Source organism: Hemibagrus wyckioides, linkage group LG07 (assembly GCF_019097595.1).
Source record: "Hemibagrus wyckioides isolate EC202008001 linkage group LG07, SWU_Hwy_1.0, whole genome shotgun sequence".
Lineage (NCBI taxonomy): Eukaryota > Metazoa > Chordata > Actinopteri > Siluriformes > Bagridae > Hemibagrus > Hemibagrus wyckioides.
This window is the reverse complement of record NC_080716.1, coordinates 13,201,692-13,226,185: the sequence shown is the minus strand read 5'-3', so window position 1 is coordinate 13,226,185 and position 24,494 is coordinate 13,201,692. Positions and strand designations below refer to the sequence as shown.

Sequence of the window (24,494 nt, the reverse complement as noted above, 5' to 3'; positions counted from 1 at the left end):
CAAAGGCCTCTAACAATTACAGTGCTGTGGAGCTCAGAGAGTGCAGCATGTGGAAACAATAGTCAATGACATACTTTTATGTTTGAGTTTTACATAGCAGAACAAGCTAGTGTTACAAAACACACCTATTGTGAAAGGTAAGACTGCAGATGACAGAATATTTGGTATGTAGTGTACAGCGTGCATTAAGAATATTCTTAGGCAGAAATACAGATAAAAAAAATACGCAGTGTAGTGGTTTTATAGCAGAGTGTGGATATAAAACCAGTGTGTGAAATTGAATATATTATCATTTTATTATTATATATTAGAACTGGGTAGTATATAATAATAATTTAGAACCAGCATCGAGAACGTACCAAATTTTTGGGGAAACTCATTAATTAGAGTATATAAGGAACTTTCTAGAATACACAATGACAAACAACATCACAACAAGCACCTGAGTAGTGTGTGTGTGCATGTGTGTGTGTGTGTGTGTGTGTGTGTGAAGATTATAATTTAAATAGGGAAACTGTGGTCATAACCCGCCTTCACATATCACAGATCCCTGTGACGCACTGACTCCTAGTCTGTTACCAGATATTAACACAAAGAAACTTGTGTGTGTTCAAACACACCTTCCTGTGTGTAGATCGCCGTGCCGCTTGCATCCGCCTAGACGGAAAGATGAGCAAAACAGGTGAGTTTATTTCTTATAAAATTCACCCATGTTTAATTATGAATGTTGAACTAAAATCTAAAAGTCTTAGTGACATTTATCTTGTAAACATGTTTGAAAATAAAATGAGGGTATATATATACAGTGTTAGAACATTAGGACCAGATTAGGATCTAAGGTACGAAGTAGTAAGACGTCTTAGCAGATGGTGCGCCGTTGTGGAGTCTGAGTGGAGAACACTGCCTATTATTCATGATAAGGAAATACATCTTCATAAGTGAAACAAGCAGCATAAACACCCTCTCTGTAAAGCGCATTTTAAAAGCTGAGGAGGGGGATAATCGCAATTGATGTTGCTACACTTCAGAGAGTGTCTCTATCAGTCAGCAACTTTCAACTTTACCTAAGTTTTCAGTATGATTTACAAGTTTTCATTTCTCCTTCCTGAATCACTAGAGTTATATTATATAAAACACAGTAGGCCCTTCTGTCTAGAATAAACAGATTTGATATTATTTTAAAGGTTGTGGAGTATTAAACTTCGGAAAACAGAACAAAAGCAGAAATGATTATGGAAATTTTGCTGTTAGGGTATTAAAATGATCAGAATAATCATACCTTTACAGGATATGAGTGCTGTTTGTGTTAAAACCTGATCCGTAAAATGCATTATAATAATCATTCAGTACCACTACAAAACTATTATACTTTAACATACACACCACACCAACACCACACACACACACACACACACTTACTCTAGTTTGCTGTAGTATACCTTAAAGTATATAACACGCTAGGATTCTAGAGCAAAATCGTGCTGACTTACTACAGCACACTATAATAATAGCTTGAAGTCTACAGCTTATTACTGCATACTACAGCAAAACCTTGAAGTTTGTGGACACCTGACACCCATGTGTTTCTCCAACTTTTGCCACAAAAGTGTCTAGGATGCTTTTGTATTCTGTAGCATTATAATTTTCGAAACTAAGAGGCCCAGACCTGTTCCAGCATGACAATACCCTTGTGCACAAAGCAAGGTCCATGAAAATATGATTTGCCAAAGTTGGTGTTAATGAACTCAAGTTACCTGCACAGAGCCCTGACCTCAAACCCACTGGGTTGAAATGGAGCACAGTCTGAGCACCTGGCTTCCTCACCCAAAATCAGATTCTGACCTCACTAATGCTATGGGCACAAAGATAAGGATTGGGAAGGTTGGTCTGAAGGAATTTGTGTGGCCCTGACCTGGGGTGCTGACTGCAATCCAGACCTCCTCACTTAGCATCACTAATGCTATTGTGGCTGAATGAAAGCATCCCACACTTAAAGTCTAGAGGAAAATGTTTTAAGAAGATTGGAGGTTATTATAGTAGCAAACAGGGACAAAATCCGAATTCAAAAAGCACATATAGGTTTCATGTATGGTCACAAATGTACATACTTTTGGCCATTGAGCGGACATTGTGGCCTTCATCTCCTGCATCCTCTTTACTTACTCCAGGTAAAGAGCTGCTAATCATCTTTGAGAAGGAGGCAGACCAGTGGGCCTCGTACATGCGCTCCATCCTGGCCAGATCTGTCCCAGAGACGGGCATTTGTTGCTACAACATAGCTATGGTGTCCAGTCGGCGAGACAACTTCCTGGAGCTGAATGGCTACAAGTGCAAACTGCTCATCCTGTCACGGGGTATGCTGGAAGGCATGTGCCAAATGTACCGCTTCTTCTTAGCACGTGTGCTGAGGCCTGAGGCGTGTGTCGTGGTGCTGCTGTGTGGTGTCGAAAGCCTAGATCCCCTCCTAGAACTCCTTCCTCTGAAGGGTGAAGAATGTCTTCAGATCTCGAGTGAACAAGATGCACAGGAGTACCGCTCTGCTGTGCTCGACATAATTCGCAGAGGTGAGTCTTAAACAAATAGTGTTGGAGTTAAAGGAGGAGGTGTTGATGACAGTGGTTCTGAGAACTTGCCGGAAATCTGTAAGCGAGTCTATGTCAATAATGGCAGCTCTTCCTGACATAACAGGCTGAGTGATAAAAAAAAAAAAAAAAGGTAAGGCAGCTGAGGAAGAAGGATTGTGATTCTTCATTATGAGAGGATAATGTATTTCGAGGATGAAAAGGTGTTAACAATGATTAGCCTTAGTGGCTTATCTAAAGCAGGCCATGTGCAAAGAGCATTCCCAGGTATACAAATAATAGACTGGCTCAGACAAGGAGAGGAAGTCAGATTTAATGAAAAAAAAATGAAGAGAATTACTCTAAAGACCCCCCAGTAAATTGCATTCTTTCCCAGCTGAAGGAAGCATCAGCCTCCAATGCAGAAGTCTGGCTGTGCTAAATAACTTGGCACAGCAGGTTAAGCAGTGTTAGAGGAACTTAATCAGGTTTACATTCTGCCAGCGTGATCGGTGATCCTGAGGACTGTAATTACAGAGCAGTGTGAGTGGGGAGGGGAGCTGAGAGAGAGAGAGAGAGAGAGACATTTTCCACATGTTTGAATCTTCATTATCCACACTGTGCACTGACAAGCCAATTACCACCTCTCAACAATATATCATCCACATAAAAAATATCAGAAATGAGTGGTAAACAGCACCTCGTTTTCAGAAAAACTGCACATCAATGGACGTTTGTATTATACCATACCATTTTAGTGCTCAATTTTTAAAATTTTGTACTAAGCAGCAATTTTCATAAACAGTAGCAATTGGACAAACAATGTGTGCTTCGATATCATTAGTCCATCTGTGCAAATAAAGTAAATATGGCATTTACACACTGTTCCGTACCTTTAATGAACACACCATCAATGTCAAATGCGCAGTTTGAGGAAGTAAATTCCCAGTAACTTTGTACACACGTGAAAGCGTGTATTAATACTTAACTACTGTTTTCCCAATGATCAACTGAACATCAGGAAATACTGAAACACATCTAATTTAATAGTCTTAAACTTCTAAACTAAACCTTTTGTAGGTCATTTTATAATTTCATACTAACGAAACAATCAGAGATACCTGTTAGTGAGAGAAAGAAAAATCGAAAATAAAATAAGATAAAATAAAATAAAATTCTGAATTGTTCCAAGTTACATAAATAGCCTGAAACCTGAGTTGAGTTAACCTACATTATGCTCAAAAAGACTGTTCCATACAGACTGCTCCAGAATGGGAGATAAAAATCAGGTCAGAGAACAAGCATTACATTTACATTTACATTTACATTTACATTTACATTTACATTTACATTTACATTTACATTTGTACTTTGTGACTTACATTTTTATCTCGTTTTATACAACTGAGCAAGCAGTGGTCAGATGATGTGCAAACAGCATGAACTTGGCAAGGCAAAGAGCAATAATACGAAATACCAGAGAGCCTATACCACAATACAAGGCTTGGTACTAACTGGTATAATAACACAAATTGTATATTTTAGAATGAGACGAGTTAGTGGGAGTCCTTAAATACTGTGAATTTGTATCTGAGTCCAGGTGAATGGTGATCAGTTGTTGTCCTTGGCGGCCATGTTTGTAGACTGAGTGGTGTCATGTATGCTGTAGTTCGACTCTGATACTGTACTCTGTGGTAATATTTACTACAATGAATGAACAAAACGCCAATATTTATCTATTACCATTATTACTGGTTCTACAGAGATTAGTATATGCTTGATTATTTCCTGACTCGCATTTATATATATATATATATATATATATATATATATATATATATATATATATATATATATATATATATAAAACCACATTAGAACACAGCACTGTTGAATGCTCACTTCTGATAAAAAGTATAGATAGATTTTCTTCAACAGCGGCTCTGATAGTACATGCAGCTGGAAGGCAAATGCACTTGTTCTAAAATCTTATAGTTTCTATAGTAACAAGTTACACAGGCACTCTGTGGTGTGTGTGCGCCGTATTAACCAGTGGGTAAATATGTGTAATCTTCGATCTGGTGACATTCTGTGAGGAACTGTTTATTTAGCATTTTTTGGAACGGCTCTCCAGTGGCAGTGCTTTCTAAAAATCAGAGAGCTGTACATTATTATGAAGAATGTAGAAATGTCTTCAGGATGTAGGGTATTATGGTTTCTTGGTAATAGAATAAGGTGATAACAGGAGCTAATGTGTTTCTTGTTCCACAGCAAATGTAACTGTATTATTCCTTTAATTAATAAACTATTGCCTTTATTAGCAACTGCTAAGTAGTCTTTATTCATCACATATTCATTACTGCTCAGTGAAATTCTTCCTTCACATATCCCATCCTTGGGGGTTGGGGTCAGGGCACAGTGTCAGCCATGATGCAGCATCCCTGGAGAGGGGGGGGGGGGGGGTTGGGGGCCTTACTCAAGGACCCAACAGTGGCAGCTTGGCAGCGCTGGGGCTTGAACCCCGATCTTCTGGTTCACCCAGAGCCTTAACCATTGGAGCTACCACCACCAGTTCTTGTGGTATAAAAGGAATAAAAACAGTTCATAGCACTGTTATAGAAAATAATGAACATTAAGCCATTGATCATTGATTATTTTCATTTTATAGTAGACTCCCAAGTGTATGAACCTTATTGTATGAAAGTACATACTCAGAGAGTCTAGGTCGACGTATAGGACATAGATTGTTTGAGTCACAATTGAAGTTTAAATCAAAAATATTTAAATTCAAATGTTATTTGTCATGTTATTTGCTGAAATGCTTTTTACAGCTGTCCTTGATATGGAAATAGGGTCGGAAGAATAAATATATATGATGCAAATAAGATGCAATAAAATTAAATAGAACATATAGGGCATATAGGAAAATATGGTGAAATATATACACTATATTGCCAAAAGTATTCGCTCACCTGCCTTGACTCGCATATGAACTTAAGTGACATCCCATTCCTAATCCATAGGGTCCAATATGACGTCGGTCCACCCTTTGCAGCTATAACAGCTTCAACTCTTCTGGGAAGGTTCAGGAGTCCACAAGGTTTAGGAGTGTGTTTATGGGATTTTTTGACCATTCTTCCCGAAGCGCATTTGTGAGGTCACACACTGATGTTGGACGAGAAGGCCTGGCTCTCAGTCTCCGCTCTAATTCATCCCAAAGGTGTTCTATCAGGTTGAGGTCAGGACTCTGTGCAGGCCAGTCAAGTTCATCCACACCAGACTCTGTCATCCATGCCTTTATGGACCTTGCTTTGTGCACTGGTGCACAGTCATGTTGGAAGAGGAAGGGGCCAGCTCCAAACTGTTCCCACAAAGTTGGGAGCATGGAATTGTCCAAAATGTCTTGGTACGCTGAAGCATTCAGAGTTCCTTTCACTGGAACTAAGGGGCCAAGCCCAGCTCCTGAAAAACAACCTCACACCATAATCCCCCCTCCACCAAACTTTACACTTGGCACCCAGACTCATCCATCAGATTGCCAGATGGAGAAGCGTGATTCTTCACTCCAGAGAACGCGTCTCCACTGCTCTAGAGTCCAGTGGCGGCGTGCTTTACACCACTGCATCCAACGCTTTGCATTGCACTTGGTGATGTATGGCTTGGATGCAGCTGCTCGGCCATGGAAACCCATTCCATGAAGCTCTCTGCGCACTGTTCTTGAGCTAATCTGAAGGCCACATGAAGTTTGGAGGTCTGTAGCGATTGACTCTGCAGAAAGTTGGCGACCTCTTCGCACTATGCACCTCAGCATCCGCTGACCCTGCTCCGTCAGTTTACGAATGGTAAACGAACGAGAACGAGTCTCCGTCAGAAAGAATGGGTCGCTCTCAGGAGCTCAGTGAATTCCAGCATGGAACTGTGATAGGATGCCACCTGTGCAACAAATCCAGTCGTGAAATTTCCTCGCTCCTAAATATTCCACAGTCAACTGTCAGCTGTATCATAAGAACGTGGAAGTGTTTGGGAATGACAGCAACTCAGCCACGAAGTGGTAGGCCACGTAAACTGACGGAGCGGGGTCAGCGGATGCTGAGGCACATAGTGCGAAGAGGTCGCCAACTTTCTGCTGAGTCAATGTTGGTATGCTTCAGCATACCAAGACATTTTGGACAATTCCATGCTCCCAACTTTGTGGGAACAGTTTGGAGCTGGCCCCTTTCTCTTCCAACATGACTGTGCACCAGTGCACAAAGCAAGGTCCATAAAGACATGGATGACAGAGTCTGGTGTGGATGAACTTGACTGGCCTGCACAGAGTCCTGACCTCAACCCGATAGAACACCTTTGGGATGAATTAGAGCGGAGACTGAGAGCCAGGCCTTCTCGTCCAACATCAGTGTGTGACCTCACAAATGCGCTTCTGGAAGAATGGTCAAAAATTCCCATAAACACACTCCTAAACCTTGTGGACAGCCTTCCCAGAAGAGTTGAAGCTGTTATAGCTGCAAAGGGTGGACCGACATCATATTGAACCCTATGGATTAGGAATGGGATGTCACTTAAGTTCATATGCGAGTCAAGGCAGGTGAGCGAATACTTTTGGCAATATAGTGTATATAAACAAATCAGTGGTGAACAGGATAATCCAGCACAGTCAAGGACTCCTAAATTCAACAGAAATTGTAATGAGGTATAAGAAACAAAATTTCAATTTCAATGAAATAATCTTGAGCTTTTCGAGTAACAGATGACAGAAGCATAAACACACATGAAGGTTTATATATATATACAAGTGTTAATGAGTGTAAATGATGAGCAAGTGCAGCTAATAATGAGGAAGATCTGAACTAATCGACTTCCTTTCACAATATTCACGCTCTAAATAATAATAATAATAATAATAAAAAGAACCATCCTATTTTACTATCTTAAAATCCTTTACAGAGCCAGTATGCTTTTAAAACATGCTGGTCATTTTAAACCCTCATCTCTAATAACTGAAAATATTTCACATAACAGGGTATTAGCTGAGGGAATGTCAATTTCAAATTCTGACCAACCCTATAATAAGAAGGTGAGATTAAAAATAAAAGGCAGGGTTGCCAGATAAATGGAAAGATAAACAGTGTGTTTTACAGATCTATCTATCTATCTATCTATCTATCTATCTATCTATCTATCTATCTATCTATCTATCTATCTATCTATCTATCTATCTATCTATCTATCTATCTATCTATCTATCTATCTATCTATCTATGATATGGCTTGAATTTTGAGTATGATCGTGTTTATTGTATTGTTCTACAGAATTGCTCCTCATATTGTATCTCATAATGTTTTTCCCTCTTGATTTCCATGCACAGCAGGTCCACTTCTCAGGAAAAGTTAGGACATAACCATTGTCATTGACATTTCCATTCTCTCTTTGCTTTTTTTGTGCTTTCACACAGTCATTTGGCTGTAAACACACATCACTCTGTCCTCTCCCTCGCTCTTTTTTTTCTCTCCCACACATACTACATGCCTCTTATACACCCCCAACAAGTATATGTTCAGGTAATACACACAATACTGGGAACTCAGTGTGCAAATTTCAATATTAGGAAAAAAATGACATGAAACATGGATATGGGCTTTGTATTTATTTATTTATTTATTTATTTATTTATTTATTTATTTATTCATAAATTCTACTGCAGTAAGATATAAGAAATATAAAGAGCAGAGCAGAGCAACTACCTAAAATTAAAACATAAAAAAATAAAAAATAAACACCAACAAGAGTGATAGCATTAGATTGCTTAGATTACAATATTTAATTTTGTGCTCATGCTTAGGCAGTATCTGTAGTACTGTGTTTGCATAAACAGTGAGGCTTTAAGAAGAAAGAAGCTAGACATTTGCATTAAGAGTAGATTTAGTCAAATATGTACCAAACAATGAAACATGTTGATTAGGTATTATCCTCTGCAGTCTCACGGCAGCTAACAAACAGACAGCTCCATTTTACTATTATAAAACCTACTTAGTCCATCAGCTGTCTCCATGAGAACACTGTGTGCTGCTCTGATGCCTGCTGAAGTCTGACAGCTCCTACTATTTATTCATAATAACAGTTTTGCTGGTGCTCACTTTGGAGGATTTGGTACAGTTCTGCAGGGCAATAATCACTATGTCATTTCTACATTATAAAAAAAATACCACTAGAGACCTTTTCTTGTTTCTTCTTTTGTCTCCGATTTCATTACCATAACTAATGCAAATGTCCTAGTCTGATGTAGATTCTTCATCATTATCCTGTTTACTTTTAAACTATTACTAGGTCTATTTAACCGTGAGCACTGAAAGATTTGGATTACTTCAGAACGATATGGTATTAGGAGTGGGTGTGTTTGGTCCAGTGGCAAATCATATGCAAACACTGAGCCTTCCTTCTGTGTCAGAACCGGCTTTATCACTCAGTATGTAAATCCCAATTTCCTGCTTAGGAAAATGTCTGCTCATTAAAATAGGATTAGAAAAGTTCATCATTACAACAATTACAGTAATCATTGATGATGGGCAGTCACTAGATGATAGACTAGATGCATTCACTATTCAGACTCAGATGCAAATGCAAAAGTAAATCATTATTTACTGAGACATATGACTGTACCTCCCTGCTTTAATATGGAGGGTCGCTATTATTTTATCTCAGGTGGACAGACATCAGCAGTGGATACAAGAATTACTCAGGAAACAAAACTGGACAGAAGACACTCTGCTGGTGCTGCGGTTGCCAAATCCTCTCTGCTAGTCCTGCCCAGTCATGTTCCTTGTGAGGTGTGCATTACCTACATTTCATAAAAAAAGATTATAAAATATATATTTTCAAAGGTGTTGTTAATGCAAAGAAGTGTTAGAGTAGACAAATGCTTAAAGAAATGCTTCAGGATGTTACAGATACAGTGTGCGCATGCATGTTAATGAGGATGTGATAGCTGCTTTGTGAAAGGTGTTTTCGCTAGGTATTGCAGTATATGACTAGAACTAGATGGAGAACGATTTTAGAAGGTGCTTTTAATGACTGAGTTGATGCTACAGGAAAAAAACCAAACAAGAATAAAAATTTCAGTTTGGTTTTGTTCAGCATTCTTGTCGAAACCTTATATAAAAAGTGTATATGTGGTATATATCACATTATCGTATGATATCTTATGAGGACATTATTCATAATCACACTCTCTGGTGTTTATGATAATTCACACTCTCTGGTGTCACTCAAATGACGATGAGGATAAATCTATGTACCATCTGATGGACTCTTTCCTTAGGGATGAATACAAACAAATATAATCTTTAACTTTTGTCTAATATTACTCTTACACTTTTTGTACTATAGTTCACATGTTCTGTAAAGCTGCTTTGAGACAATGTCCATTGTTAAAAGTGCTATACAAACGAAACTGAATTGAGTTGAAATGAATATCAGATTTGGATTCCAAAATGGAATTTGCTTCACTAAAACAATCTGTCAGCTGATTTTGCTGCTCTCGAATATGATCGTCGATGTGCTTTTCTCCTAACAGCACCTCGCTCTCTGGAACGTCTTCTCAGAGTTACATTAAAGCCTTTGTTGTAATGCAGATCACGATCAGATCAGAAGGTGTTGATCAATTTTCCTTAACAGCAACCGTGACAGTAGTGCTGGCTGCGAGACATATCACAGGTTTATATTAATGTGCTCGTTCTAATGAGCCATCGTTCCTATAGTTACGGCTAATTCGCAGGGACTCCTTTGGCAGACGCTTCACATACTCTAATAAGACTAATAAATAAAGACCAATAATAAAGAAATTGATACGATGACATTATGTGTGAGGAGACATTGATTTAACATTAGTATAGAAGAGTGTTAGGTATTAGCACTTTGTAATAATCAGGCATCAATGGGAACATAGTTCATCTTGTTACTAATTGGTATGCCTCTTAGAATAGGTAAGAAGCTGTTTAAGATCATTCCATTTAGAGAAGAAGAAGAAGTCAAGTCAAATCAAGTCAAGAAGCCTTTTTTGGCATTTCGACCATGTATAGCTGACAAAGTACATAGTGAAATGAAACGTTTCTCCAGTGCATAAAACAGCATAACAACATAGAGCTACTAAAGAAGAAGGAGAAGAAGAAGAAGAAGAAGAAGAAGAAGAAGAAGAGGTTTAGATCTGAAGCCATTGCTGTGACCAGTGACCCTTAGGATCAATTCCAAAGTCTAATCAGTTCATTTGCTGGTTGCAGTGATAAATCCATATCAGTCCTATGAACATTTAATCACTCCACGATCAAGTGGTGGAGGCATAAAATGTAATCATGGGCTGATTGCTGGTATTAAAGGAATAAAACACTTCACACTGTGTTGTTGGAATGGAATGCCAAAGTGTTTTATTAGTACATATATTTAAACCACAGATATGATAACGAGGTGAAGTGAGGTGGAATATATTAGGCAGCAAGTGATTAGTTAGTTCTTGAAGGATTGTTGATGTGATGAAAAGCAGGAAAAATGGGCAACTGTAAGGATCTGAGACACTATGACAAGGACCAAATTGTGATGGCTAGACAATTGAATCAGTCTCAATCTCAGATATCAAGCTCACTTCCAATGAGTTTCTGTAAGATGGACAAAAGATCCAATCCATGGAGGCTCCAGACAAAGAGGGTCCTGGACAATACCGAGAGGTGGTTTTAATGTTATGGCTGATGAGTGTATACTGTAAAACCATTCACAACAGGACAGAAATATTATGAAAATTGAACATAACAGTAATCAGTAGAGAAGATGAACTAATAAGCCTTTATGTTTGATTTGTAATGTAATTGTTGCTGCTGTAACTCTGAATAAACACAACGTTGTGCAGCTCGTGCCATGATTTCCATTTCCACAGAAACCCGGAGAGGTATTCCTTCTCCTGCGGCAGGCCATAGCCGGTAAAGACTTGGAAGTGGAGTTCAGTAGGAACAAGCAGAAAGTGAGAGTAAAGCCAACAAACTGGAATGAGAGCACTCTCAGTGTGACTGCTGCAGGTAAAGATTTATCCTAAATGTTTCTCTGGAGGTTATGGATACAATAAACAAACAAACAAACAAAAAAATGTATTCATTTTTCAACATTTATAAATTTAATGAGAATATCAGTATACATTTTTAAATTACTGTATTCTTAAAAAAATCTATATATATTACATATTATCACATATTCAATCTTCTATAGCAAATATTTATTAATTGTATTTAATATTTAATATTTACAGCAAGAATTGTATTGTAATCACAGTTATACCTGTTGCTGCATGTATTTTAAACTATACAAATTTTCCACAGAATTTTCCCGTCATGTCCTGGCAGCAGATTGCTTTTACTGTGAATACTTAGAAATTGCACTATAAAGGAAAATATTAAATATAAAATTCAGTCTCACTGTAGCTTAAAGTCAGACAACTAAACCAAATTCCATTTGCTAAAAAATTCTCTTTATGTTGATACAAAGACTTTTTTTTTTTTTTACCATTCTCATTCCCACATGCATTGTGTTTTCTGGTATTTTAAGCTGATGTACTGCTATAAATTGTCCAGTTGTGTACAGTACAAATGTGTCAAATAACAAAACAGTATTTTGCTGTAAAACAAATACAGCATTTTTTGTAAAGCAGACATTAGGCAAGAAAATTCATACTAGAACCTAATGACAGAATCAGTGTAATGTTCATAAAACAGCTTAGGATTCTTCTTTTCATCCTAAACACTAGCGAAAAGCAAAGAACTGTATGTTCTATCAGCTTTATATAAGCAGAGAAAATTCACCGTGCACAAGGTTTGTTTTGGTCAGGATTATGCTAATTACATGTTACAGAATTTCCTGCTGGAAATGTGGCTGTAACGCTCTACTGTGGAGGCGTAATGAAGGGGAGCACACACCTACAATACTACAACACTATGGGAGAGATTTCTCGCCTTCTCAAGCAGGCTGCAGACCCGATGAACTTCATGTGCCAGGTACACAAACACATTAGAGGCACGATTAAGCAAACACCACAGACATGATTGGAGGTCAAATACAGATATCAAACACACCACTGGAATCTTCACTGGAATCATCATGTTATATATATTGTATATGTTATATATATATATATATATATAACATATATATATGATATATATATATATATATATATATATATATATATATATATATATATAGGTGATGGCAGGTTTGGGTATGTTTACATTGATTACATTTGTTTAAATCATTTTGCTATTTGTGTTGCTTTTCTACAGTAATTCTGAAATGTCTGCTTTAATGTCTATCAAGAGGTATCTGTAGGGTAAAAGTCTATTTTGCAGTGTCAGTGTCAGAGCTCTTTAAATAATTCAAATGAAAATTTTTTATTTAAAAAAAATTGATTAAATGTACTCTATTCGATTCAGGCTTTTCAGTCATCCTCCTCAGAGAAGCTGGATCACATTCTAGCAGCATGTGTGGTGAAGAAGATGCCTACTGGAGGTTTCCTGGGACTGCAGACTGATCAGACTCCAGCTGGAGGTGAATGATTCCCTGGGTCTGAATTACTCATGAAAGTTGACCACATCTCAATTCAGCAGAAGCCAGAACTGATTTTTTTAGCTAGATGCAGCTCTCCCCAATCCCTGGCCTGCATGTACAGGTTCCTCATTTCTCATTCTATTAATGAATAAATTATCAAGAAACCTCATAGCTCACATAGGTACATGCAGTTGCACGTGTAAGACCCACTTCTTTTTTCACTGGAAGCCCAGCGCGCTAAAAGATGCATTAATACTAACAGTAATGAAATGTTTGTTCTTATATTACATCAGATTCTGATAGGTCTCTTGTGTCTCTTCTCACCTCTTCATAAAACGATATTTTATGGAACGATATCTCAGACATATAATAAGGTCAGCTGTCAAGCTAGACAGGAAATGCTGGTTTTGAGATTCAAATTAAATGCAACAGAAGGCAATCTCTCATCTCTTCTAAGTAAAACTGAAAGCCAACTCATTGGCAGGACTGGAAATGATAAGCTCGTCATTTCACAGACCATCATTTCTAAAGAAAAAGACAAGACGAAATTAGTTTTACAGAGCATTATACCATGCGCCAGTTCATCGCCATCTCCGCTTCTGCTGGAGACTGCAAATGAAAGAGCGGATAAACATCATTTAAAAACTATAACTTGAGAAACTAGGAACAATCCTTTCTCAGTTTGCTGAAAACAAGTCATTGCTGGTGTATCTGCTGTCGAATAGCCCAGATTACTAAAGATTGCTTCTCAGGCATACACACACCTGGCTCAAATCTATTTTCAGGGAAAGGGCACAAAAGTCAGATGACCCCAAATACCCCCTATCGCACACTTCTCCTTTCTTGAAATCTTTCTTTCTGTTGTTTCCCCTTTTTGTACAGAGACTGATTACTCAACTGCCATCTGTATCGCTTTCTCGTTCATTCGAAGCCACTCTTTCTCTTTCACATTTGTATGCACATACTCATAGACGTTCACTCTACAGCTTGATGAATATTCAGAGTTCGCTCCACTTTTTCGACACAGTCTGAAAGCAATAACAGTCTGCTTAGGGAATGCGTGTCATTTAATTTGAACCTTGGTTCTACTTCACTCTTGTTTGTAATGTACATTCCCTTCCTCTGTGCTGAAATCTTGGGAGAGAGCGCATACTGTGATATTACGGGTTTTCTGGCCTTGCATTACTATTACAAATAAAAAGGATATCTGTTAGATAAATACGCTCTCATACTGAAATGTGCTGGAATACAATATTCTGTCAAAATATTCCTAAATGCACAAAGAACATAAAAGTAATATTCAGATATATACCAATCTGTACATTTTCCTCTGATCCATCTTAACAGCAAGGCATTTCCATCTACAGACCTGTCGCTTTTTTATTTTCGTATTATTCTGTTAAAAATCAAGATACTGTGTGTGAGAAAATCTCTTCAAATATTCAAACCCATCTGGAACCATGCCACGGTTAAAGACACAGAGATCACACTAGGGTTAGTGTGTTAGGGTTTATGTAGAGACTCCTGCTCCCCCGTGAACCTGTTTAGGATAAATGGTTCAGAAAATGTGTGTCTGTCTATCTATCTATCTATCTATCTATCTATCTATCTATCTATCTATCTATCTATCTATCTATCTATCTATCTATCTATCTATCTATCTATCTATCTATCTATCTATCTATCTATCTATCTATCTATCTATCTATGACTGTATATGCAGTGTTAGTTTTTTATGTGACCAACAATTAGCCAGATGTGTCTTAGTTAAGATAAATTAACAGTTAGAAATATAAATGCAGTCATTATATTTAATGGAGAGAAAGTAGGGGTGACATGTAGAGGATTTATGATTATATTTATGATAATAAACCAAAAAACCTGATATTTTCATTCATATATTACAGATGTAATTGTGTATAAAAGAGGTGAGTGAAAACTGTTTGCTCATAAAACATAAAAAAAAATGTTTCATGTTTCATGTTTCTTCCTAACTTAAGGTGATATTAATCACAAAACATTACCTCAGGCCACCTGCTCTGTGGTGCATACTGTATATATTTCTCTCTGCGCTCCATACGTCATGTACCCTGTTGAAATGCTTATTAGCTTTTTAGAGTAACCAAAATTTCACTATTTGACAGACATGCTCATTCATGCAGCCAATTATGTGGCAGCAGCACAATACATACACTCATGCAAAGGTGTGATCTCTGTAACTATGGCGTACTTCCAGATAGACTGGTTTCAGTATTTCAAAAACTGCTGATCTCCAGGGATTTTCACACACAACATTCTCTGAACGGTTGTTGCAAAACATGAGAGCCAGTTCTGTAGGTAGAAGCATCTTGTTGTTAAGAGAGGTCAGAGGAAAATGGCCAAACTGGCTCTAGCTGCTAGGAAGGATAATATAATAACTGATATAATCACTCTTTACAACTATGGTGAGCCTAACCCTAGAATGTTGTATGTAAAAATCTCAGGAGATCAGCAGTTTCTGAAAAATTCAACCCAGCATGTCAGGTACCAACATCTGTACCATGGTTAAAGTCACAGAGATCACACTTTTCCCTCATTCTGAACTTTGATGTGAATATTAACTGAAGGTCTGAAACTGTATCTACATGATTTTGTGCCTCTTGCTGTAACCAAATCATTGGCTGATTAGATAGCTGTATAAATGAGCAGGTGGACATGTGTTCCTGTTAAAGTGGACATAAGTCAATGTTTCACTGATCACATTTTATCACCTTTTTAGATTTTGTGCATAGAGTTATTATTGCACCTAGGGTTCAAAAATTGAAAGTACAACAAGCACTAATAGAGGCTTTAGAGTAGGAATCACGCTGATCTGTGTTTGGGAGGAGAGCCGTAGACAGGACCGTTACTGACAGGGTTGCCTAAATTGGCCATCTCCCTGGCCATCAAGACCATTTTATAGCAAACAATTTGAATGAAATCACAGCATGCAGACAGTGTGTCTATGATGTACAGATCTATTTTAAGATGCAGTATATTGCAATGAATGGGAGAAAGTAAGGAGAATTATGAACTGGATGATGTCAGAAATGTGTCTCCACCACAGTGACCTTGTTTCCTATGTAAAAGCTGAGAAACAACAACAACAACAAAAAAAATGTGTCTCTGTTTTCCAATGTCTGAAATTTATGGGCTAGATTCAAGTGTGGTTTGCGAGTGTAGGTGGCTGGAAATGTTTGCTAAAAGCTGGCAACTCTGTGTAATGATATTAGCTCTTCTGTGTGTGTCTCACTGGTGACAGGAAACACACCTGCTGTACTGAACACAGCTGAACTAAAGCTCGTCTAAAATCTCTCAAAACGAGCTGCTAGACTGTATATAACTGTATATGCTCTCAACTTCCTATTACAGCCTACTCTAAATATTCACTAGATAGTAGCATATAGCAATCATAGACACGCGATAGCCTCTGTAACTTATTTGAGGCTATGTCAATATGTTGTCCTGCACCACTAAATCTATGGTATACTAAAATCTCTGCTGCTATGGTGCTTTGTGAATGTGATCTTGCCAGCATTTTAGTGCAGAGACTGGATGCTGGTCCTAAATAACCACGAGCAGTTTAGAAATTGGATCCTGATTGATGGTGTAATCAGTTCATCAGTAGTCAGGTATTGATCCTGTGACCAACAAATGACTGTCGATAGCTGCCTCTGAGCCATCTTCTGCAAGCAGTGCCGGTCATCAGTCATGGTAGAAGCTGACCACAGCCTACAAGAAATGAATTTTCTTCCTGTTCATAAAGTTACTTTCAAAATAGCCAACAGAGCCAACAAAACTTTAACCAGAATAGTCTACATATTAAGTCTAATATAGACTAATATAAAGCAGGACAAAGCCTACTGATAAATAATGCATCATCTTTTGCCTTCATACACCTACACACTGAGTTAGAGCTTGGACTCAGAGGCTAAAGCCATGGTGTAAAGTAACCTTTCATATAGCTTCCAAGGCAATCAGGGTCTATCAATTTTCTGTTTTATTTTTGATTCTGCGTTTGATACTGCTACCACATTTCGGTGGGCCTTCACGATTTAGATCTCTCTGTTTTTAGATTTATGGATTTGCTATGCTTTATTTATCATCAAACATCTTTAGCTATTCATTACACAGTATAATAGCATGAAACCTCCATTGTCGCCTGCAGTATCCAACTCGGAGGACATCCCAACTCTGCTGCACTTTGCGGCGCAGTACGGGCTGAAAGATCTGGCCAGCGTTCTGCTGCAGTGCCCTGGAGCTCAGCAAGCCATGAGGAGCCCCAACCGTTTTGGACACACACCTCTGATGCTAGCACATGCAAACGGACACTCGCAGCTCCAAGTCCTGCTGCAGGAGTCACTGGTGAGTTCTTCTGCTGGACATTGTAGCTGTCAGAAGAATTTAGAGATAGTAGTTGCAATTTTTTTGTTTTTTAGAATGATTGCTATAGACAGTAGACTAATGTGTATGCTAAAAGTACGCAAAGTTTTAAGAGAAACTGGATCTCCTTCCTCTGTTATCCGAGATGTGGCTCAAGCAGGAGAAACCAGGAATATCTTGTGTTCATTATTAGTAATAACATTATTTAAGGAAACAGACAAATACACATTGACATATTTTAGTATCCGTCCAGGCACGGATGTGTTTAAAAATGGTCTAAAAATGAAGGTTTTTTTTGTTTATTTTTCATTTAACAAACAGAACTTTATTCAGCTCCTAAAGGTCTGCAGGTCTGCTTTTAAAAGAAAGTATGCTTTTTCCTGATTCAGGGAACTATTGATCACAAGTCACAACAAATATTCAGCTCATAATGTGAGATTTGTTTACATTTTAGAGTCTGATATTTTCCAGAATGATCAAAAATAATAGAAATCAAACAAAAAAACCCAAACAAACAGTTTACAGAATATTGCACCTCCTGCATTTCTATCAGTTTAGTATACATGATCTGTTCTTTCGGTAATGAATTCATTACATCCTCAGCGTGTGCATACAGAATGCATGAGTGCGTATACTATAAAGACCACCTTTCATTTCTGACAAAATGACCCCATAAACATGCTCAAACAGGACATAGGGACTAAATAACAGGAATGAGAACAAGACTGTAGCAAGTAAACCCTGCAGACCTTACTCTCGAGGGGTTTATAGCCTCCTGCTTAAAGGCAGCCTTACTAACTTTCAAGCTATTATTTATGGACTTCCTCCCACATCTTTCAGGCCCCTCAGAGGTTGTAAATACCCGGCTCAGGTGGATTGGGGTCAGCTAGCAACCACAGTCAAGTTACTGATTTGCTTGAGCATATCTGCAGCCAAAGGGATGTTAATGTGGCCAGAAAAAGTGTCTATATTTTTAAAATGTTACCCTTGGGAACGAGGTGAAGAAAGGAATTATGTTGGATTTATGTCTCTGAATGCTGCTGTGTCTAGGGTTGGTCTTGTGATATACTTGGAGATCAACATGCCAGTAAACCTAGACTTATATCCTGGAATATTAGACTCTGAGGAGAACATTTGGTTCTTTAAGAAACCCTGTTCATAGTAATGAATTAAAGCAATGGCTAGGCAAATGCAACAATGATGAAACCTCACAGAAAATATTTCAAAACTTTTTTTTTTGCCTTGTTTAGGTCCAAATAAACCATTTTAATTGCTTACCAAATGTGACCCAGTGTCAACAGATATTTCACAGTGGTGCATTATGACGAAGTGTTTGGAGTATGTTAATTGCCTTTTATTCATTTATTTTTTTTTTTTGAATGGATGGAAGACGTTTTTGCATTAAGATCTCCAATAGCACCCAGATGAAGGCACAGAGGAGGCTTCGGCATTGTGCATTTATGCACTAATGGTAAGCAATTAACAGGTATCAATCAACGTACCAGTGAATGCGTTAGTCAGGCTCTGAGGAACCAAGTGATCTGCTGCTGCTTTTTATAATAGTCTTGTTAAAAACAGTGCAGTGCAAACCTGTGTGCTGCAAATACTTCACCTTAATGTAATGATTATAATGAGCACATGGGGATTATAGAAGGAAAATGCTTGATAGATTCGTGCTAGGGGAAAAATAAATAATTAGTCCTTGTATGAGATTATGAGAACAGCTAATACATAGAGCATCTGTCATTTTAGACTTAACATTAAACCTTACACAAGTCTTAATCCTGTTGCAGTAATATTACATTATAGACTTACACATTAAAATAAAAAACACTAAAAAAATTTGATTCAAAAATTGGGAGACGTTCAAAGTGTTTTCAGCAAGTTACTGGAAATGAATTTCTCCTGATTTTCTCCTGATTTTTTGTTTTAATGCAGTAAACAGCTGTTTTGACTTTATAGTCATTCTATAACATTGGAGCTCTGGGAACCGTTATTATATTACACCAGCTATATTGATTATTAGAGTAAGAGACAATACATTAAGATTCAATATCCAATCCCATAAACTAAATTGATGATACTTCAAAATATAAGTAAAGGATTTTGTCAGCATTATTGTAGGTTTTGCCCTACAGTTGATCTATAGTTGACTAGCTCAATAGCAAATAACTTCATGGCGTCTAAACTATATCCAGTGCATGAATAACATCATGGTGAGCTGATTTTTAATGTCACACGTAACATGGCACGTAACATGGACTAAGGAAGGTCTTGATTGTTCACTTCTCAAATCTTAATGGACCTGACTGATCAGAACGTGTTGATTAAATAGCAGTCCAGCTCTGACAGTAATACTGGCTGCAATTAAATCACATGTTAATCTTAATCTTAATGCACTCATTCTAATACATTATTGTTTCCATAGTAACAGTGCATTCACAGGGACTTGTATTTTAGATGCTCCATAATTTAGCAAACAGAAATGTATAATCGTTGATATGAGGAAACTTTTCAAATATTTTTTACTTTACGCTTATGGAAGGTGTTTCATGTGTCAGTGCTCTCTCTCTCCCTCTCTCTCTCTCTCTCTCTCTCTCTCTCTCTCTCTCTCTCTATATATATATATATATATATATATATATATACACTATATTGCCAAAAGTATTCGCTCACCCATCCAAATAATCAGAATCAGGTGTTCCAATCACTTCCATGGCCACAGGTGTATAAAATCAAGCACCTAGGCATGCAGACTGTTTTTACAAACATTTGTGAAAGAATGGGTTGCTCTCAGGAGCTCAGTGAATTCCAGCGTGGAACTGTGATAGGATGCCACCTGTGCAACAAATCCAGTCGTGAAGTTTCCTCGCTCCTAAATATTCCACAGTCAACTGTCAGCTGTATTATAAGAACGTGGAAGTGTTTGGGAACGACAGCAACTCAGCCACGAAGTGGTAGGCCACGTAAACTGACGGAGCAGGGTCAGCGGATGCTGAGGCGCATAGTGCGAAGAGGTCGCCAACTTTCTGCAGAGTCAATCGCTACAGACCTCCAAACTTCATGTGGCCTTCAGATTAGCTCAAGAACAGTGCGCAGAGAGCTTCATGGAATGGGTTTCCATGGCCGAGCAGCTGCATCCAAGCCATACATCACCAAGTGCAATGCAAAGCGTCGGATGCACTGGACTCTAGAGCAGTGGAGACGTGGGGTTGTTTTTCAGGAGCTGGGCTTGGCCCCTTACTTCCAGTGAAAGGAACTCTGAATGCTTCAGCATACCAAGACATTTTGGACAATTCCATGCTCCCAACTTTGTGGGAACAGTTTGGAGCTGGCCCCTTCCTCTTCCAACATGACTGTGCACCAGTGCACAAAGCAAGGTCCATAAAGACATGGATGACAGAGTCTGGTGTGGATGAACTTGACTGGCCTGCACAGAGTCCTGACCTCAACCCGATAGAACACCTTGGGATGAATTAGAGCGGAGACTGAGAGCCAGGCCTTCTCATCCAACATCAGTGTGTGACCTCACAAATGCGCTTCTGGAAGAATGGTCAAAAATTCCCATAAACACACTCCTAAACCTTGTGGACAGCCTTCCCAGAAGAGTTGAAGCTGTTATAGCTGCAAAGGGTGGACCGACGTCATATTGAACCCTATGGATTAGGAATGGGATGTCACTTAATTTCATATGCGAGTCAAGGCAGGTGAGCGAATACTTTTGGCAATATAGTATATATATATATATATATATATATATATATGCAGTCAGACAAGTACCGTTCTCCTGGCAACCGCCAAACCCAGACTCGTCCATCAGATTTCCAGATGGAGAAGCGTGATTCGTCACTCCAGAGAACACGTCTCCACTGCTCTAGAGTCCAGTGGCGGCGTGCTTTACACCACTGCATCCGACGCTTTGCATTGCACTTGGTGATGTATGGCTTGGATGCAGCTGCTCGGCCATGGAAACCCATTCCATGAAGCTCTCTGCGCACTGTTCTTGAGCTAATCTGAAGGCCACATGAAGTTTGGAGGTCTGTAGCGAATGGCTCTGCAGAAAGTTGGCGACCTCTTCGCACTATGCGCCTCAGCATCCGCTGACCCCGCTCCGTCAGTTTACGTGGCCTACCACTTCGTGGCTGAGTTGCTGTCGTTCCCAAACACTTCCACGTTCTTATAATACAGCTGACAGTTGACTGTGGAATATTTAGGAGTGAGAAAATTTCACGACTGGATTTGTTGCACAGGTGGCATCCTATCACAGTTCCACGCTGGAATTCACTGAGCTCCTGAGAGCGACCCATTCTTTCACAAATGTTTGTAAAAACAGTCTTTTTTATATTTTATACACCTGTGGCCATGGAAGTGATTGGAACACCTGATTCTGATTATTTGGATGGGTGAGCGAATACTTTTGGCAATATAGTGTATGTATATATATATATATACACTATATTGCCAAAAGTATTCGCTCACCCATCCAAATAATCAGAATCAGGTGTTCCAATCACTTCCATGGCCACAGGTGTATAAAATCAAGCACCTAGGCATGCAGACTGTTTTTACAAACATTTGTGAAAGAATGGGTCGCTCTCAGGAGCTCAGTGAATTCCAGTGTGGAACTGTGATAGGATGCCACCTGTGCAACAAATCCAGTCGTGAAATTTCCTCACTCCTAAATATTCCACAGTCAACTGTCAGCTGTATTATAAGAACATGGAAGTGTTTGGGAACGACAGCAACTCAGCCACGAAGTGGTAGGCCACGTAAACTGACGGAGCAGGGTCAGCGGATGCTGAGGCGCATAGTGCAAAGAGATCGCCAACTTTCTGCAGAGTCAATCGCTACAGACCTCCAAACTTCATGTGGCCTTCAGATTAGCTCAAGAACAGTGCGCAGAGAGCTTCATGGAATGGGTTTCCATGGCCGAGCAGCTGCATCCAAGCCATACATCACCAAGTGCAATGCAAAGCGTCGGATTCAGTGGTGTAAAGCACATCGCCACTGGACTCTAGAGCAGTGGAGATGCATTCTCTCGAGTGACGAATCGCGCTTCTCCACCTGGCAATCTGATGGACGAGTCTGGGTTTGGCGGTTGCCAGGAGAACGGTATTTGTCTGACTGCACTGTGCCAAGTGTAAAGTTTGGTGGAGGGGGGATTATGGTGTGGGGTTGTTTTTCAGGAGCTGGGCTTGGCCCCTTAGTTCCAGTGAAAGGAACTCTGAGTGCTTCAGCATACCAAGACATTTTGGACAATTCCATGCTCCCAACTTTGTGGGAACAGTTTGGAGCTGGCCCCTTCCTCTTCCAACATGACTGTGCACCAGTGACCAAAGCAAGGTCCATAAAGACATGGATGACAGAGTCTGGTGTGGATGAACTTGACTGGCCTGCACAGAGTCCTGACCTCAACCCGATAGAACACCTTTGGGATGAATTAGAGCGGAGACTGAGAGCCAGGCCTTCTCGTCCAACATCAGTGTGTGACCTCATAAATGCGCTTCTGGAAGAATGGTCAAAAATTCCCATAAACACACTCCTAAACCTTGTGGACAGCCTTCCCAGAAGAGTTGAAGCTGTTATAGCTGCAAAGGGTGGACTGACATCATATTGAACCCTATGGATTAGGAATGGGATGTCACTTAAGTTCATATGCGAGTCAAGGCAGGTGAGCGAATACTTTTGGCAATATAGTGTATATATATATATATATATATATATATATATATATATATATATATATATATATATATATATATATATATAAAGTAAACAAAAATAACTTGTCTCAGTTGTTTTATTCCTTATTACTTAATACATTTTGCCTGAGGAGCCAGTTTCATCATAGACAACGTAGCCATTGAATCGTAAAAGCAGTGGATGCAAAAGTGCAGACTTTTATAAACAGCAAAATAGAGGCTACAATCCAAAACAGCAAAACATAGAGAATATAACAAGGTTTTGAAAGGCAAACACACAACATCACTAGCAGTATGACAAATGATGAAAAGAGACACAACTGGGGGTGATTGGGACATGTGACAAGGAAGCATGCAGAGGCTGATGGGTAACATTTTGCATAACCATGACACCCCATGCTCTTGCTCAGGTAACATTTATCCCCAAAGTGATAATCAGAAACAAATACAAAATCTAATATCCAGTGCTAATTTAAAGACAAACTAGCACACAGTTTAAGCTTAGTCATGAAAAATAAATTCCACTGGAAATGATCATCACTGATGCAGTACTTTAAGACTTTTTTTTGCCATGGGAATCCTTCTGAGGAATATGTTCTGTAATAAAACACTTATATTCACCACAGATTTGACCCTAGAGCAATATCAATATCTGTCAGACAACAGTGTGCTGTGATGTGTGCGAGAGTGCTAGAGTGCTGTTTCTGCTGCTCAATCTACAACAGGGCACAGCTTGTTCCAGATGTACTGACTCAGGCTTAATTACAAGACATTGCTGGTGAGGAATAATTTCATTTGATTTCTCAGGTGGTTTGACTCGCAACATCCACCTTTAGCTTTTTTGCTGAACTTTATTTTAAATGCACAAGTCTGAATTTTTCTCCATTTTATACACCCACTGACCGACCCCCCCACACACCAAGCCTTTTGAGAGATATAAGAACGCAGAAAAGGTAAACAGGAACAAATGCTAATGACTGTGTAGCTGGCTTTCCTTAATAACAACTGAAATAAAATCTTTTTAATAGATTGTGCCTTATCCTAGTGGCCATTTTCCACATAAACTAATGCTCTGAGAAAAATTGTAAAAATTGATATGGCTATGTAAATGTGCCAGATTACGTGATGTTAAGATATAAAACAGAATCGTGTGATATAACCCTACCTTTCTTTACACAATATGTGATCTACATCTTAAAGCTGCCATGTCCGTAGAGCTTAATAAGGAAAAACATGTGACACTACCACCTT

General features: G+C 38.8%; 1 protein-coding gene across 1 annotated transcript in view; it reads left to right on the top strand.

Annotated features, from left to right (window-relative positions):
• The first annotated feature begins 564 nt into the window (after positions 1–564).
• The window catches only part of LOC131355482 (B-cell scaffold protein with ankyrin repeats-like), a 49,235-nt gene continuing 25,305 nt past the window's right edge, over positions 565–24,494 (top strand). The window contains exons 1-7 of the mRNA XM_058393791.1: positions 565–682; positions 2,169–2,564; positions 9,262–9,386; positions 11,483–11,621; positions 12,448–12,590; positions 13,026–13,140; positions 17,327–17,523. Of these exons, the coding sequence (XP_058249774.1) occupies positions 670–682; positions 2,169–2,564; positions 9,262–9,386; positions 11,483–11,621; positions 12,448–12,590; positions 13,026–13,140; positions 17,327–17,523 (1,128 nt within the window). The 5' untranslated portion in view covers positions 565–669. The remainder of the gene's footprint in view (positions 683–2,168; positions 2,565–9,261; positions 9,387–11,482; positions 11,622–12,447; positions 12,591–13,025; positions 13,141–17,326; positions 17,524–24,494) is intronic.